At 49.5% G+C, this 16,221-nt stretch overlaps 1 protein-coding gene across 2 annotated transcripts in view; it reads left to right on the forward strand.

Annotated features, from left to right (window-relative positions):
* The window catches only part of TTC28 (tetratricopeptide repeat domain 28), a 106,161-nt gene that overhangs the window by 81,275 nt on the left and 8,665 nt on the right, over window positions 1-16,221 (forward strand). For both annotated transcript variants that reach the window (XM_063172756.1, XM_063172757.1), the window contains 10 exons: window positions 169-692; window positions 2,191-2,300; window positions 2,454-2,583; window positions 2,985-3,203; window positions 5,120-5,285; window positions 7,888-8,028; window positions 11,420-11,564; window positions 12,450-12,629; window positions 13,614-14,334; window positions 15,981-16,105. In XM_063172756.1, the coding sequence (XP_063028826.1) occupies window positions 169-692; window positions 2,191-2,300; window positions 2,454-2,583; window positions 2,985-3,203; window positions 5,120-5,285; window positions 7,888-8,028; window positions 11,420-11,564; window positions 12,450-12,629; window positions 13,614-14,334; window positions 15,981-16,105 (2,461 nt within the window). The remainder of the gene's footprint in view (window positions 1-168; window positions 693-2,190; window positions 2,301-2,453; window positions 2,584-2,984; window positions 3,204-5,119; window positions 5,286-7,887; window positions 8,029-11,419; window positions 11,565-12,449; window positions 12,630-13,613; window positions 14,335-15,980; window positions 16,106-16,221) is intronic.

Genomic DNA, 16,221 nt, shown 5'->3' on the forward strand with positions numbered 1-16,221 from the left:
CTGCTGACAGCTCAAATTGTGAAGTACTCAGAGAGGAGGAGGAAGTTGATTCAAAAGTGCTGGGGATGTCTACTGGGGGAAAGCCCCTGGCCTCCAGGGGAAATGGCAAAACACCTTCTCTCGAGGAAATACCAGCAAAATAAACACTGCTGTTCTCTTCCCTTGTAGGGCCATGGGAAGTTTACAGCAGGCTCTGGTGTGCTTTGAGAAGAGGCTTGTAGTGGCACACGAGCTGGGGGAGGCATTTAACAAAGCCCAGGCTTACGGGGAGCTGGGGAGCCTGCACAGCCAGCTGGGCAACTACGAGCAAGCCATCTCTTGCCTGGAGAGGCAGCTGAACATCGCCCGGGAGATGAAGGACCGAGCCCTGGAGAGCGACGCCGCCTGTGGCCTGGGCGGGGTCTACCAGCAGATGGGCGAGTACGAGACAGCCCTGCAGTACCACCAGCTGGACCTGCAGATCGCCGAGGAGACCAAGAACCCCGCGGGGCAGGGCCGCGCCTACGGCAACCTGGGCCTCACCTACGAGTCCCTGGGCACCTACGAGAGGGCTGTGGTGTATCAGGAGCAGCACCTCAGCATCGCGGCGCAGATGAACGACCTCGTGGCCAAAACCGTGTCCTACAGCAGCCTGGGGAGGACTCATCATGCTTTACAGAACTACTCCCAGGCTGTGATGTACCTGCAGGAAGGTGAGAGGATGAGTTGCACAATAGAGAATGTAGGGTCAGAAGGGTGGAAGGGAGATCTGAAGACAGGGAGAGGTGAGGTACTGTAAGCATGGCTCAAAAAGGATGTGTTTGACAGTGGCCTTTGATCTCTTCTGGAAATAAACAGAAGTGCAGAAGCTCTTGCAGACATCCACAGCTACTGCTGAGCATCTGTGAGTCGCTGTCTATGGAGCTGTTTCAGCCATCCTGCCATCTCAGTTGGAGCCTTCTTGGTGTCCTCTAGACAAAGCATGATCTATGCCTTCCTCAGGGCATCTTAGGTGCTTCAGAGCATGAATCTAGACTGCACCTAGCAGAGTCTCTTTGTAAAGCTCATTTGTGCCTGAAGGTGTAAACCTTCTGTATAAATGGCATTGCATACCAGGATCTGGCTCTGGGGAAACCACAGAGGATTCTGATGAATCTCTCTGATCCTGAAAGGTCTGTTAGGATAGATTTATGCCTTGCTCTTCTTACATGTTCACCTAGGAGTGAGACAAAGTGGATGAGTTTCCCTAAAGTGTGAGTGAAAACAAGTGCTGTTGATAGAAAGGTGAGAGAAATTCATCCTGAGGTGTCCAGGAGCTGTTTGCCACTGCTGAGTGCTGGGTCAGTGCTGGCCTGGGAGCTGTGCTGCTGCAAGGGGGTGCAGCATGCAGGCAGCAGCTGATCAGACTGTGGGCTCTGATGCAGCAGATGAGCAATGTAGCTGGAGTGTATGAAGCTGGAGGCCGAAGGATGTATTACATCAGTTAGTTTGGTTTTCATGAAACTGACCTTGGCAGGATTCCAGTATGCTGTTGGAAGGGGAGAAATGAAGCACAGCTCCTTCTCCTGGTGTGCTGCAGAATTCCTGCATAGCCTGGGAGTGCTAGCTGCTGCTGAGCTGCGTGGTGACAGCCAGGGCCCTGCTCCCCAGGCTGGGGGAAACCCGAGGTACCTCAGAGGAGGTGTCCCTGTTGTCAGCAGGGGCCACCAAGGCAGAGCTTTGGAGTGTGTGGAAGCGGGGACAGCACAGAAAGTGCTGCTGGAAGTGAAGTGAGCTCCAGGTCGTTCAGGCCAGCCCCTGCCCTGTGCTCAGCACATAAACCATGCAGAGCCTGCCAGAGGGCTGGGGAGAGCTGATGGGAAACAAGCCAGGAATGTGGCAAGAGGTGTCTTTTCTGGCAGTGTTTGACAGCTCAGTGTGATTTTGTTTCTCTGTATGGCTTTTAGGGTTTAAAAGTTGAACTTTCTGATAGGGGCTTACTGAGTGTGTCTCAGGGGCTGGTGCCTTAACCTCACTTATGGAGGGCTCAGTCCATGGAATTGTCTGTCACCTCCCATGCTGGTGATGATGTGAGGGCTGGCAGCAGCTGCCCAGCACTGGTACTGCCCCACTTTCTGTCCCAGTGCTGGCAGCTCCACAGCTGTCTCTACCTGCACTGTCTCTACCTGCACAGAAACCCCCTGGCACTCTCTCACTCTGACTTCTTTCCAGGACTGAGGCTGGCAGAGCAGCTGGGTCGCAGAGAAGACGAAGCCAAAATCCGTCACGGCCTTGGCCTCTCCCTGTGGGCGAGCGGGAACCTGGAGGAGTCCCAGCACCAGGTACGCCATGGTCTTCCCCGTGTCCTTCCTGTTCTCTGGGAGGAAAATGTCCAGGGAGGCTGTGAGGCCGAGCTCCCCATGCTGAGGGGGTGGCTGCTGGCCCTGGCAGTGCAGTGTCCATGAGGAGGTGACTGTGGCTGTTTTCCCTCCCAGCTGTACCGCGCCTCCGCGCTGTTTGAGACCATCCGCCACGAGGTGCAGCTGAGCACTGATTACAAGCTGTCCCTCTTCGACCTGCAGACATCCTCCTATCAGGCCCTGCAGCGAGTTCTTGTCAGCCTGGGTAAGAGATGCCTTCAGATGCTGAGGATGAGCCCCAGGCTCTTGCCAGGAGTTCAGCTGAACCTGTGGGGTGGCAGTTCCTGACGTGTCCTTTGCTCCACAGCTTTCCAACAGCACAGCATTTCTGTTCAGGACAGCAATATGGGTTTCTCTCTTTGGGTTTGGGGCACCTTTGGTTCCTTTTCTTTGCTTCCCCCATTGATTTGCCTCTCTGTGGTTCATTGTGTTATTGCCTGCAGCAAATATATTCTGTGAGGCTGTTCCAGTGCAGAGACTGCTCTTTTGGGAAATAAGTGGCACTGCTTCCCCAGGTTGGGATTGGGATAGCAGCTGTCCCTGTCCCATGAATGTGGCGCTGCAGAGAACACTTGTGTCAGGTGTGAGGTGGCTTTGTCTTTTCAGGTCACCATGATGAGGCACTGGCAGTAGCAGAGAGAGGACGAACAAGGGCTTTTGCTGACCTGCTCGTGGAACGTCAGACTGGGCAGCAGGACTCAGATCCCTACTCTCCTGTGACCCTTGACCAGGTCCTGGAGACTGTGAATGGTCAGAGGGGACTTGTTCTCTACTACTCACTGGCTGCAGGTTATCTGTACAGCTGGCTGCTGGCTCCTGGGGCAGGTGAGCTCCTTCTTGGACACGAGGGCCTGGGAACAGGGAGAATAGGAGAACAGAATTGGGACCAGAGTGAATGTAGGAGGGAATCATTTCCATCTAGTACCTTAAAGCTGAATAGACTAAAAGCTATGGCATAGCCACAGCAGTAATGACTCAGAAGTGCTTATTCAGGACTTTGATGCTCACCTGGAGATGGAAATGTTTAATATTTTCATTTTTCAACTTCCATTCTGTCTATATTTCCCACAGGGCAGAACAGAAGAGTAATGAAATTCCAAGTGTGTTGGCTCACTGAGAATCTTCCCTGCTTAAGAATCCCTACTTTAATTATAGTTCTGTGCTTTATTCTTCCAAAAGCTTTTGAGGTTTATTCACTGAAGTGGATTGCAGAAAACAGAAGGGCATCCCCACTTCCTGATATGCCATTGAGCTGCCTGATCCTCACATGAATGTGGAAACACTTATCACAGAGGAGCAAGGAGGATTAATTTGAAGAGGATTGCTTTTTGCAGACAGCTGTTATTCATTATCTAATAAAGTGATGACTGTAAATTTTAACAAGTTCTTTCTGGATATAATTTAATAATTGCAGCCCTTCATCATGACAAAGCTGGGGAGATAAAAAGCACTATTTAGACTGCATGAAAAATGCTTCAGAAAGGGAAGGAAGCACTAACACATGCCTGATTTAGATGGGATGACAGTGGTTGGAAGAAACACTTTTTGGGAGTGTTTTGCAATGTCTGAGTGAAGATGGGATTGTCCTGCTCTGCATCCAGTCACTAATTGGCTCTTCAGGGCTGTAGTTTGCACAATAAAATGCCAATAATTCTATAATATCACTATCAGGCTGAGCTTATTAAAATTACATGGATCAAGTGTAGGATTTGCCACTGGGCACCATGATCAATCTCCTCCTTGCCCAGAGTGAGTCTTGGAGAAAAGCAGTGTTTGAGTCCATGGTTTGTGACTGCCTCTTTGAAGGTTCTGTCAGGTGATGGGAAGGGTACAGGCTGTGTGTTTTGCTCAGGAAACTTTGCTGGGAGCCCTTCAGTAGTGACTCTGGTCCAGCCACGGTGACCTGTTCTTGTTCACTGCCAGAGGGAGCAGCTGCAGTGGCAGCCCAGGGTCCTCATTGTCCCACTGATGTGGGACCCTCAGAACCTCTTGGCTGTTGCAGTGTTTGCTGCTGTGGCTGCAGGAGGAGTTGCTTTATTCTTTGTTCCTCTGCTCTTCTCTGACTGTGTGTAATAATTGATGCTGCTAAGGCATCCAGAGCAGCCTTTTACTGTTGATCACAGGCTGCAGAATTAATTATCTCAGGAAGAATAGACCAGTCTGAAAGCAGGAAGGTTTTATCTGCAGTAGCAGTGGAATTCTCAGCAAAACAGGAAGTGGCCTTTATCTGGTTTACCCATTGTGAAATGCTATCTTTTAATAATTCACTGTGCTTTAATCCATCTTCTTTCCTTTTATAGAGTGAAATCACTGTGTGTGATGTGAGGAGATTCTGCTGTAGTATCAACACTCTTGTTCAGCCTTGTGTGTTCAGTTAATTTTCTCAGAGGCTATAAATAGGTATTTTTCATGTGCATCAATTGAAATGTGAATTACTCTAGTAGGGGCTTGTATGGAAGATCTGGTTTATAATTTATATGAGTGCTGCAATAGCAAAGGCATTCTGAGCATCTCGTAAAAGCTCTCCTCTGTCTTTGTGCCTTTGAGCCATTATCTGCAAAGTACAAACCCAGATTTTAAAAACAAGGCTGGAGAAGTTCAGTGGAGACCTGGCATAGAACACTTTGCCCCAGTTTTGCTGTGAAATGCCAAATGCTTGGGGCTGTGCCATCTTCTTAGACAGCTGCTGGCAGCACTGTTGTAGCCCTGCAGAAATAACTCCTGATTCTGGTGCCTTGCAGGAATTCTGAAATTCCATGAGTATTATCTGGGTGACAGCCTGACAGAAAATGCTGGGGACTTCCATGAAGCCAACAGCGTGGCCCTGCAGACACTGACAAACTCAGCACTGGAGCAGCACATCTCCAGCGTGAGGGAGGCTCTGGGGGTGGATTCCTACTACACCAGGTGAGTTGGGATCAGGGGTTCTGAATTTAAAACATTTTGGGATGAGCTAATTGACTGAGAAGTCTGAGAACTGAGAGTCAGAGAAGGGGCAAATTTTCAGTGCAGCAGCAGCAAAAAAAAAGCTTTGTTTTTGTAACCGTGATTATTTTCCTTCCAAACAACTCCATGCACATGCAAATAACATCCAAACCCACAGGGTGTGGTGAATCTGTAGACTGGATGAGGAGGCAGGTGTCATGTCTGACTGCATATGGACAAATTTCATCTTGCTTACAGTTTCCAGTGTAATTAATTCTCTTTCAACGATTTGCTTTGAAAAACTGCAAATACCATCAAAATTCTAACCATCCCCAATGTGACTTGTGGCTATAGCTGAGTGAATAATTTAGAACCCACATGTTGATTGTTGAGTCTTACCCTGCAGACATGCAGATACACAAGATCCATAACTGAAATCTGCAGTTGGGCCTCATGCAGCAATTTTGCAGATGCAGTTTTTAGTTTCCTTAACTGTTTGTCACCACAGATTCTCCTCCTGGCAAAGGCAGTCCTTCAGTCTTCAGGTTCTGGGATGAGTTTTTAATTTGCTGGGATGTCAGCTTCTTCCTCACCTTGTGGTAGTGGTAGGGGTATGGTTTTGGTTAAGGATTCTGGCTTTAATGCTTGTCTCCAAGATCCTTGGACCAGTGTGGTACAATCATATACAGACGTTCTTTCCCCATGTCAAAATCACATGCAGGGGATCAAGCAAACAAATCTTGGCTGTTCCACGTGGGTGAGCATCACTTTCTACTTTGAAACCTCTTTCCCTCAGCCCTGCTGATTCCACAGCCCCCCAGCAGAAGCTGCCAGCCTCAGTCCCAGCCCCAGGCTCTGCCCAGCAGGGTGTGAATCTGCACAGCACATGTGAAGGAGCTTGACTGCTCAGTCCTGGCTTGCTGGAGGGCTCTGGGGTTCAGGTTGAAGAGTTTGTGTGTCCACACTGCTGTCAGCAGGGTCAGAGGTAGTGCTGAGTCTCCAGAGCATGGCTTCACACTTTCTGGAGGGGAAGGGATGCACAGGATGTTCAGTTCCACACTGCAGCCTTCAGGTTCTGCTAGAAAGGCTTCTTTTCAGCTGGTCTAGTTAATCCTCAAAGTAATGCATTCTTGCAAAAAAAAAAAAAAAGAAGTGTAAGGGATTTTAAAATCTGCTTGAACTTGTGTCAGAACAGACTCCACTCTCTTTAGGGAGAGCATGTGACCTGCTCTCTTGGGTTCATGAACTCAAGATTTTTGCCTCTTTAAGGAGCTGTGAGTGTTACTCCAAACTGTGCCAGGACTCAGAGCTGAGCATGCTTCATCTGGAGGAAAAATGTGCAGGGAGAAGCTGGTGACAACATTTTCTTCTTCCTTTCCCCCCCTTCTGTTGGATTTTTTTTTAATCCCCGTCTGTGGTTCAGCTGTCCCCATTTCAGTGTTCATGAAGAGGATTGGCTTTTGTCAGGACTTACCAGGTTATAAATCATATTGATCAGGAAATTCACTCACAAGAGATCCTTGATCCATACAGCAGCAGAGATGCAGCTCTGGTTGCCTGCACAAGTACAGATTGTGTGTTCATTTAATTCCTGTGCTCTTCATTGGGAAACATGCCCTTGAGGAGAGGCTTCAAGCTGTCAGGAACCCAAAAAAGAAGCAGAAATGGGATGCAAGGAGGCTTCATCAGGTAGCATCCTAAGTTTATCCTAAATGTACAAATTCCAAGGTTTGTGATGTGCCATTGTTGTGGTTTAGGAATGGTACCTCCCCAGTTTGGTTCTCCCACTGAGACTCTCCAAACCCCAATACTGCTTGCTTCCTCCCTCTCTCCCTCCTGGTAGCTGGAGAAGAGAATTGGAGGCACAAAAGGTGAAGATCGTGGGTTGAGATAAGAACAATTTATTGGAAACAGGAATGAGACAAGGAAACAAGCAGTAACAGCAACAATACTAACAAAAAAAGTGTACAAAATAGAATTATTCACATGCAAAATTCTCACTGAGCCCAACCCAGCCCACCATGAACACCCCAACTGCACTGGGAAAATTCAGATATTAATGTCAGGAGACTGGGAATTCAGAATTGTTGGGCTGTTTCTCTGTATTGCTGCTGCACTTGGGGCATTGATAGAGTAAATCTTTGTGTGCTTTCCCTCTTTGTGTAACAGGAGTGGCAGCACAGCTCCCTCTGCTATGTGAAGGAAGTATGTGGAGCTGTGGAGATTTGGAAAGGATGTGCTCACACGTGTTCTTAGGCAGATAAGGGTTGAGCTGGTGTTTCCTGCAGACTCAGCTTTTCAGTGTTGTGCTGCAGCTTTAGAAATCCCTGCAGTGCACAGAAAGGGCCCTGCACTCCCACCTGCATGTGCCACTCACTAAACATTGAAGAATCCCAGAAGAGGAGGAAATGAGGCTGGGGCTGTCTTACATGCCTGACAAAAGGCAAGCCAGGGAAGATTTGGCATTAGTGTTTGGTTGAGCTTCTGTTTGAAAAACATTTTTGCTCAGACTGGCCAAGCATTTGTCATCAAGCTGTTGCTCCTTCTTGCATCAGTGACCCTTCATCTCACTGATTCCCCCCAGAGCCTGTGCTAGCAGCGAGACAGAGAGTGAAGCTGGGGATATCATGGACCAGCAGTTTGAGGAGATGAATAACAAGCTGAACTCAATGACTGATCCAACTGGCTTCCTGAGGATGGTCAGCAGGAACAACCTATTGAACAGGTGAGAACGCAGCACTGCTATGGGGATCAGCAAGCAGGAGATGTCTCGGTGATGAACTACTCTCCAAACTGCAAGTTTAGGTGCAGCCAGTGCTCGAGGGCAGAGCCAGCAAGGACTGGTCCCTGTTGTAACTGATGACTATCCAGAGGAAAAGCTGTTCTGAACTTGCTCTTCTCCTGGCCAAGGGCTGATTTTGAGACTCCAAGCAATTGTTTTGTCCCTGCTATGTGTGACATGCAGAGCCTGGAGCTCTCTCCTGCACACTTGTTACGGAAATACATGTTTCTGTTGTTCTCAAGTGTTGTACCAATTAGGTGGGAATATGCTGCATTTCCAGAGTTACAGGATTGTACTAGCTGCAAATCTCCACTCATTTTCTGCCTCTTAAACCTTGTTCTCAGCCTTTCACATGACTGTGCTGATTAGGGCTTAAGGCAACCATTTGGAAAGAAAATTGAGGACAGAATTTTTCCAGTGTGGCTTCGTGATGCAACCCAGGGTTTCTGACTGGATCTGTGCTCGATTGTGGTTTATGAGCACAGGACACCCTAGGCCTTTCTCAGCTGGAAAAGAAAATGTGATCAGCCTGGAGTGTTGTGAGCCACCACTGGAGCTTGTGAACTGTTACAGCATCCCCACAGAACTGGGAGCTGCCTGCTGGCACCAGCAACTGGCCTGGTTTTCTTTTCAGAATCCAGAAGCATTTCTGTTCAAGCTGCTGCACTGATGAAGGACTATGAGTACTTGCTAGTTTGGATCACACAGGCAGATCCCCAGAATTGCTGAGGTGTTTTGCTATTTTATCAGCCTTAGAAAGAGAGGAGATTGTCCTTCTGATTACAGGGGAAAGTAGGATATGATTCTGTTCCAGGGAATGCTAATCTTCAGGAACACTGCTGTGGCCAACCATGCCACATGTGTCTTTCTGCTTCACAGGAGCCACATACTTTACTTTGAATCCAGACCTAGGAGCTTAGCTCAGGTGTCTTGTCAAGTCAGTAGTTTGCAGCTCTTAGGAGCAGCCCAGGGATGGGGCATCTTGGGTATTTAACTAAAAGCACCCTCAGAAGAGAAGCAGGGGAAGCATTAGAAGCAGTCGTGTCTGTGATGTTCTTGCAATGAGCACTGAGATGAAAAAACAAGGAGACACTGCTGGATGGGCCTCCCTGCCTGCCCCTCTCCCTCTGCCTGTGCAGGGGGACCTGGGAATGGAGCTAACATTGCCACATCTGTTTGCAGCTGGCTTGCTGAGCCCTGAATTCAGGATAGATGCTTTTATGCAGAGAACAGTATACTTGTGGATCCTTGAAAGGATCTACAGGGAGCTCAGATCTGGCTGTTTTCTGGAGCTTCCTGCAGCTTTGTATGTGTCAAGGCCCTGATGTGGATTTAGGGCTGCATCTTTGGGAAGAGTCTCTTTGAGGAAGGATTGATGGGTATCCAGCTTCCCAAGGCTGTCAGACCCCTGCAGCACCAGCCTGACTTCCAGCCCTCCCAATGGCCATGGGGAGTATTTAACTTGTTCAAAATCCTAATTAGTGCTAAGGCAGGAGCAGCTCTGTGCTGGTTCTGGGATGAACCCCTCCTTCTCCCTGGGCCCAGCCACTCATCCTCAGCAGGCAGGGCCAGCACCTGTGAGGCTGCTGGGTCACTCTGAGCCTGTTCTCTGAGGCTCTGCTTTGTTCCTGCATCCCCAAGACAAAGGCAGGGAGCAGAGCTCAGCCCTGCCTGTTTGTGCTGTTTCTCTGCTTGCTGCAGGCTGGGCTGCCTGTACAAAGGGTTATAAATCAGCAGCACTGCAGAGTCTGAGCAGAGGCTTCCAAATGAGAGATTTCACTGTTCAGACATCAGGGAATCCTTTGCATTGCAAGAGCAAGGTGCAAATCATCACTGCACCTTTTGTGGGCTTCTTTGGGGGGAAAGGATGGGCTGGGCAGGGCCCCTGGTCAGCTCCACTTGCCACAAGAGATCTGTCCGTCCTCCCCCGTGGATTTGCTCACTCTTTGTGTAGAGTATATACACACACACAGAGGCAGGAGATGTGAGAGATTTATGGTGCTTCCTTGGATTGATTCTCATAAAAAGCAATCTGAGTGGTGAAGAAATAAATCTGGAGCTGCTTGGCTGGGAAACCCAAGATGCAGGAGGGCTTTGCTGATGGGAGTAATGAAGCCTCTATTCCCTGCAGTAAATGAGATCGTAACAATGGCTGAATGTGGGCTGTGGGGCTGGCAAGTGCTGCCTGATGGCAACAAGCCACTCAGGGAGCATCAGGGCACAAGGTCCTGGAGACCTCTGGATATCCCTGCACAGATATTTTTCCTGATCTGATGTTAAAATCTGTGCTTCATAAAGCTGAACTCTGCAGTCAGGTGCTGCAGTGAAGTGGGGCAGATGGGTATGAGGGGTGCAAACAGCACCAAGCCTGTGCTGATCCCCTGTTACACAAATGCCCCAGATGAGTTTCCAGCAGCTCTAGGCAGCAGCAGGAGCAGCATACTCATACTGTCACTGGAATCTCTGGCTTGGAGAGCATGGGCAGTCAAACACCAGGCTTTTGTTGGCATTCTGAGGTTATTCCTCGTGGGTGGTAAGAGCATTTTTCTCTTCAGAGAACTGTAGGTTTTAGGCATGATGTGAGCCAGGTCAGGAGGCTGGTAGCAGCAGCTGAGGAGAGAAAGAGAGGGAAAAATGCAATTTCTGAGTCTGTGTGTTGGTATGTATCAGAAATGGCTGGGGTATGTCCCAGGCCTCCCTACCTTTCCTTTGAGGTTCACCTGCTAAAATGTTTTGGAAAGTTACCCTTTTCATGTAAAATGGTCCCAAGCCAAGGATAACAATTCTGGGGAGCACAGCTGCTGGACTAGTGAGCCCAGAATGGGGCAACTTCATTTCCAGCAGGGCACTTGTGGCTGCTGATGCCAGGAGATGACATGCAGGGCTCTGTGGGAGTATCAGAAATGGGCACCTGGTGTTGCTCAGCAATGGCAGAAGTGCAGAATTTTGATGTCTCGTGGTTTGCCTGCTGTCACATTTCCCCTGGCATCACCAAGTCAGTTTGTGCCCATCCTCCTGTGGCTGTGGTCAGTTGTCAGTGGGTCTCATGCCTGCCTGCACACAGCTGCTGCCCATAGGTGTGCAGGAGCAGCTGGGAGCAGCACTTGAGGCACTGGAGCGTGGAGAGAAACTCCACACAATGTCATGTGCTGTCTGCAGCTGATTCACCCTGCCATTAGTGTCACTGCTCACTGAGGTGTGAAGCTGAATGGGAGATTCAAGTCCTCCATGAAGCATCTTAGAGAGCAGAGTGCCCTGGGTGACAGGGTCACTGTCAGAAGTCAGGGCAGCTCAGATTCCTGCAGCTAACCTCTCCCTTGGCTTTTGCCCACAGGAGCTGTCAGAGCATGACCAGCCTGTTCAGCAGTACCATGTCTCCTGTTAAGGATGGAACATCATCACTTCCCAGGAGGCAGACTTCTTTCACCAAGCCCCCCCTCCGTGCTCTCTACGACTTACTGATAGGACCCATGGAAGGAGTAAGGCTTTGCACAGGCACCAAAACCCTCTCAGTGTGGGAAAGCAAAACCAGACAGCTTGGGGCTGGTTTCTGAAGGGTGATATTTTCACAGAGCAGTCTTGGGTGGAAGGGGTCTTGTGACCATCTAGAGACAGGGATCTACTCCTGCCTTTTTTTGGTTTTGTGGGCTGCCAGTGTTTAAGCTGGAGCAAATTGCAGTGCTTTGAAATGACTCTTTCCTGGAGTGAAAACTAATTGTTTTTATGATACACTAGATGAATAAATTTCCACAGTTACATGGGAGCAAGAGCAGTTGCCACATTTTATGCCCTGCTGCATGTTCCCTATTGACTGATCTCTCTGCTTCACTTCCATCCATGAGATGCTTCCTGGTTAGATCTTCTGGTGACTCTGGGTTGTTGATGATGTCAAGTGTCAGGAAGTGCAGGCCATGGACACAATCTGTCTGTAGATGGTTGGCTCTTCAGGGGAAATGGCTTTTTAGAAATTCAATATCAGAAAGAATATTCTCTGACAAAGGAAAGATGATGACAATACTGACAAGGCATATGTGGTTGGGGTTAGCCAAGATTTCAGGCTGGAGCAGAAGGGGCTGCAGTACCAGGGTGAGGCTGGGCCCCACGTGGGCTGAGGCCAGGGTGATGACCCAGAGCAGACAGGTCAGTGCCCTCAGTGCTCCCTTGTCCCCATGGAGCTGGCTGGGTACAGGTGAGCAGCAGCCCAGCTGCACAGGACGTGCCCATGTGTCACACAGAGCGTGGTTCTGGTGTGGGTGTTTCCAGACCTGACACAGGGTCAGAGCAGAGCCTGATGCTTGTGAAATGCAGGTAGGGACACAGGTGCAGTGAAAGGGCCCAACTAATTCTCTGCTGTTTCTTTTCAGGGTTTGATGCATTCCAGTGGGCCTGTGGGCCGCCACCGCCAGCTGGTCCTGGTTCTGGAGGGAGAGCTGTACCTCATTCCCTTTGCTCTGCTGAAGGGCAGCTCCTCCAACGAGTACCTCTACGAGCGCTTCAGCCTCATTGCAGTGCCCTCCATCCAGTCACTGAACCCCAGCTCCAAGGTCTGGCACTGCTTATGAAACCTCTCCTGGGGGTGCAGGTCCTGGTACATGCTCAGAATGCAGCAGCTCTGTCCTGCTGTGCCAGACACAGCAACAGAAACCACAGCCAGGCCACCCTGGCTCTGAGGAGCACCCTGAGCACCACAGCTCTGAAGTAGGTCCTGATGTAGTTCCTGTAGCACTCAATCACCCCAGGCATGCCAGGAAGGACAAGGGGATTGGATCATTTGGAGATCCTCCTCTAAAGGATTGCATGTGCTGGGTGTGGAACTACATGGCAGACTACAGAGACGTAGGTGTCTGAGATCTGTGCTGAGCTTCCTTGCCCAGCTGACTGTCCTGTCACATTGTTGGTATGTTCACCTCCATTTTAGCATCCTGATGTCTCAGGGCACCAAAGTTATGAGGGAAAGCAAATCCCACAGGTGAATCCTGCAGAAGTATCTTCATGCTGAGGTTTGGAGCACCATTTCTAATGCCCAGCTCTCTGAGAGAATGCACCAAATCACATTTGCTCTTGCTGGGCAGTGTTTTGTGGCACATCTTGGTTTGCTCTGGGTTAAGCACAGTCAGTGGAACAGCAGAAGGGTCTGAATCTTGTCAGCATTACTGCTATTCCATTCAGCAGCACCTGCTGCTGGCAGTGCTGACACTGATCTTAGAAATACAGGTATGAGGAACCACTTAGTGAGTGATTGCAGGTGCTGTTCCTGGAATGTGAGAACCTGGAATCTTCTTTATGTTTTTAGCTCTGCTGCAGCCCTCAAAGGGACCTGGGCTGTATCTGTGATCTGGGGATAGAAGTCTTGACCAGACTCAAACAGAGGTGTTCCTTGGAATAGTTAAACAGAAGAAACTAAAGAAATGCACTTTTCCTGTAATTATGACAACCAGACTTATGTTTAGAGCCAAGGGACAGGATATTTTATTTCCAGCACCATAAAAACCAGGTCTTTGAACTCCATTTTCTCTTTCTCTGTCTAGTCCCATGTGAGGAAGAATACTCCTGCTTACTCCAGTTCTACCTCAATGGCAGCTGTGATAGGAAATCCCAAGCTCCCTTCAGCAGTTATGGACAGGTGGCTCTGGGGACCTATGCCCTCTGCAGAAGAGGAAGCCTATATGGTGTCTGAGTTACTTGGCTGCCAGCCCTTAGTTGGCAGCTCATCAACAAAAGAGAGAGTCATGAGTGCCCTGACTCAGGCAGAATGTGTCCATTTTGCAACCCACATCTCCTGGAAACTGGCTGCCTTGGTCCTGACACCCAACACTGACAGCAACCCAGCCAGCAGCAAGAGCTCCTTTGGGAACCCCTACACAATCCCAGAGTCTCTCAGGATGCAGGATGATGCCAGTGATGTGGAGAGCATCTCGGACTGCCCTCCTCTCCAGGAGTTCCTGCTTACAGCGGCTGACGTGCTGGACCTGCGTCTTCCTGTCAAGCTGGTGGTTCTTGGCTCTTACCAAGAGTCCAACAGCAAAGTCACTTCTGATGGAGTCATTGGCTTGACAAGAGCATTCCTGGCTGCTGGGGCTCAGTGTGTCCTTGTGTCCCTCTGGCCCATTCCTGTGGCTGCTTCCAAAATGTTTGTGCACGCCTTCTACTCCTCTCTCTTGAACGGGATGAAAGCCAGCGCAGCCCTGGGAGAAGCAATGAAAACTGTGCAGAGCAGCAAGCAGTTCTCCCACCCAGCCAACTGGGCAGGTAGGAAGTCTTCTTCTGAACAAATCAGATGGGTTTCTAACTAGGGAGCTGCCAAACTGTGTGAGCTAAGCAAGGAGCAGTGCTGGTAATTGGGAGCAGTGTGTGCCCTGTGCTTTCCCAGAATTCAGCCCCTGTGTCTCAGACTCTGATTCAGCTGAGTGTGGCTGAATGTCAGTGTCACAGGACTCACCAGCATTTCACTGGGCACAGTAGGTGGGTCTGGATTGGGTATAATTAGAAGCAGTTGTGAGGTGAAGTGTGTTTCATGACTGGAAAGAAATAAAGTGCAGTATAACAATTCCTCTGTGTTTGAAATCTCCAGGCTCACGCTTCCTGTGTCTGTGGGATGGAGTCAGCTGGAGCACACACACAGACTTTTAAATGGAAAATTTAGTGACACTTCCACAGGAGGCAGGAGAATAGCTGTGATTTTTGTGACATAAACCTTGTAGGGCTTATTCCTTTGGTCGTTTTAGGAGAAGGGTTTCCCTTGCTTCCATTGGGAATGTCTCAGCAGTGTCAGCTCCTTGTGCAGTGCTGGTTCTTGCTCGTTCCCAATTAGATCTCTACTTTGAGATATGGAATGACAAAGTCTTGGAGTTCAGCAGTGCTGTGACAGGAATATGTACAGATAACCTAATTTTTCTTCCTGGCATGAGGCCTGATTTTTGAAAGCTGCAGGCATTCCCCAAATTGATTTTTGCACAGGCAGCAGAAGCATGTTATTTAGCTCAGGAAACTGTGGTGAATATGGCTCTGGTGTGAACTGCATATGGCTGGAGGAGTGGGAACTTGTTAAAATGAGTCAGGCTGACAGTGATTTCAGGCATGTTGTCCAGCATCAGGATGTGGTTCAGGTAGTACCAGCTGTGAGCTGAGTTCAGGTTACGGTCCACAGTTCAGTTGGGATTTTATTTTCCTTCCAAGATTTTTCTGTCTCAAAAGAAAAGAGCACTAAAAAGCCCCAAAAGTGGCCACTTCCTAGGCAGAAAAGAAAGTGTGGACACGGTGCTTGGCATTGCCAGCAAGCAGGGGCTTTCAGCTGCTCAGGCTGGCTGAGCACTGCCCCTTCCATGGCACTGTGCAAGTTCATCCCACATAGTCCCTGACTTCCACCACTGACCCTTGGCACTGAGTCTTGGACAGAGCAGCAGAGCCAGGAGCAGCTGCATCCTCCTGCATGAATGAGAAGGGAAATGCAGAGCTCCTTGTGCTGGCATCTGGGGAGTCTGGCATTGAATGGGGCATGAGCCAGGACAGGTTTCTGACCAGGACAGCAAAAACTTTCCATGTTCACAGTTCTGTTTTACAGCCACTGTTGGCATGTGTTGATTTCTGTGGCTGCAGAGGAGACCTGGAGCATGCCTGGACAAGTTTAGCTGCAATCCAGTGGTTTTCTGCTTCCTTGAACAGGAAGATACTATTGATTTAATAGCAGGGGACAGGAAGAAGTATCTAGAAACTTTCTGGAAGTTCAGTCTGCATGACTGGGCAGGGAGTGGGCAGCAGCTCTGGGAAAAGAATGTCCCTGTGCAGGGCACAGTGAACCATCATTCACTGGTCTGAGGGCAGAGGACATCTGTGTGTGGTTTGAACATTTTCCATAACAACAGGAGGTTGACTGTCTCTCACTCTGAATCCTGCAGGCTTCATGCTTATTGGGAGTGATATGAAGCTGAACAGCCCTTCCTCACTGGTAGGACAGGCCCTGACTGAGATCCTGCAGCACCCTGACAGGGCCCGGGATGCTCTGCGAGTTCTCCTTCATCTGGTAAGGGAAGGGAAGATCTGTCACAGCCACGAGTGGCACCACGGCCCACCCAGTCCTGAGACACCCTCACCTGAGGGCAGGAGTGGAACCATGAGTGGAACAGCCACTCCCTGATT

This window comes from Melospiza melodia, chromosome 20, assembly GCF_035770615.1.
Source record: "Melospiza melodia melodia isolate bMelMel2 chromosome 20, bMelMel2.pri, whole genome shotgun sequence".
NCBI classification, from domain to species: Eukaryota; Metazoa; Chordata; class Aves; order Passeriformes; family Passerellidae; genus Melospiza; species Melospiza melodia.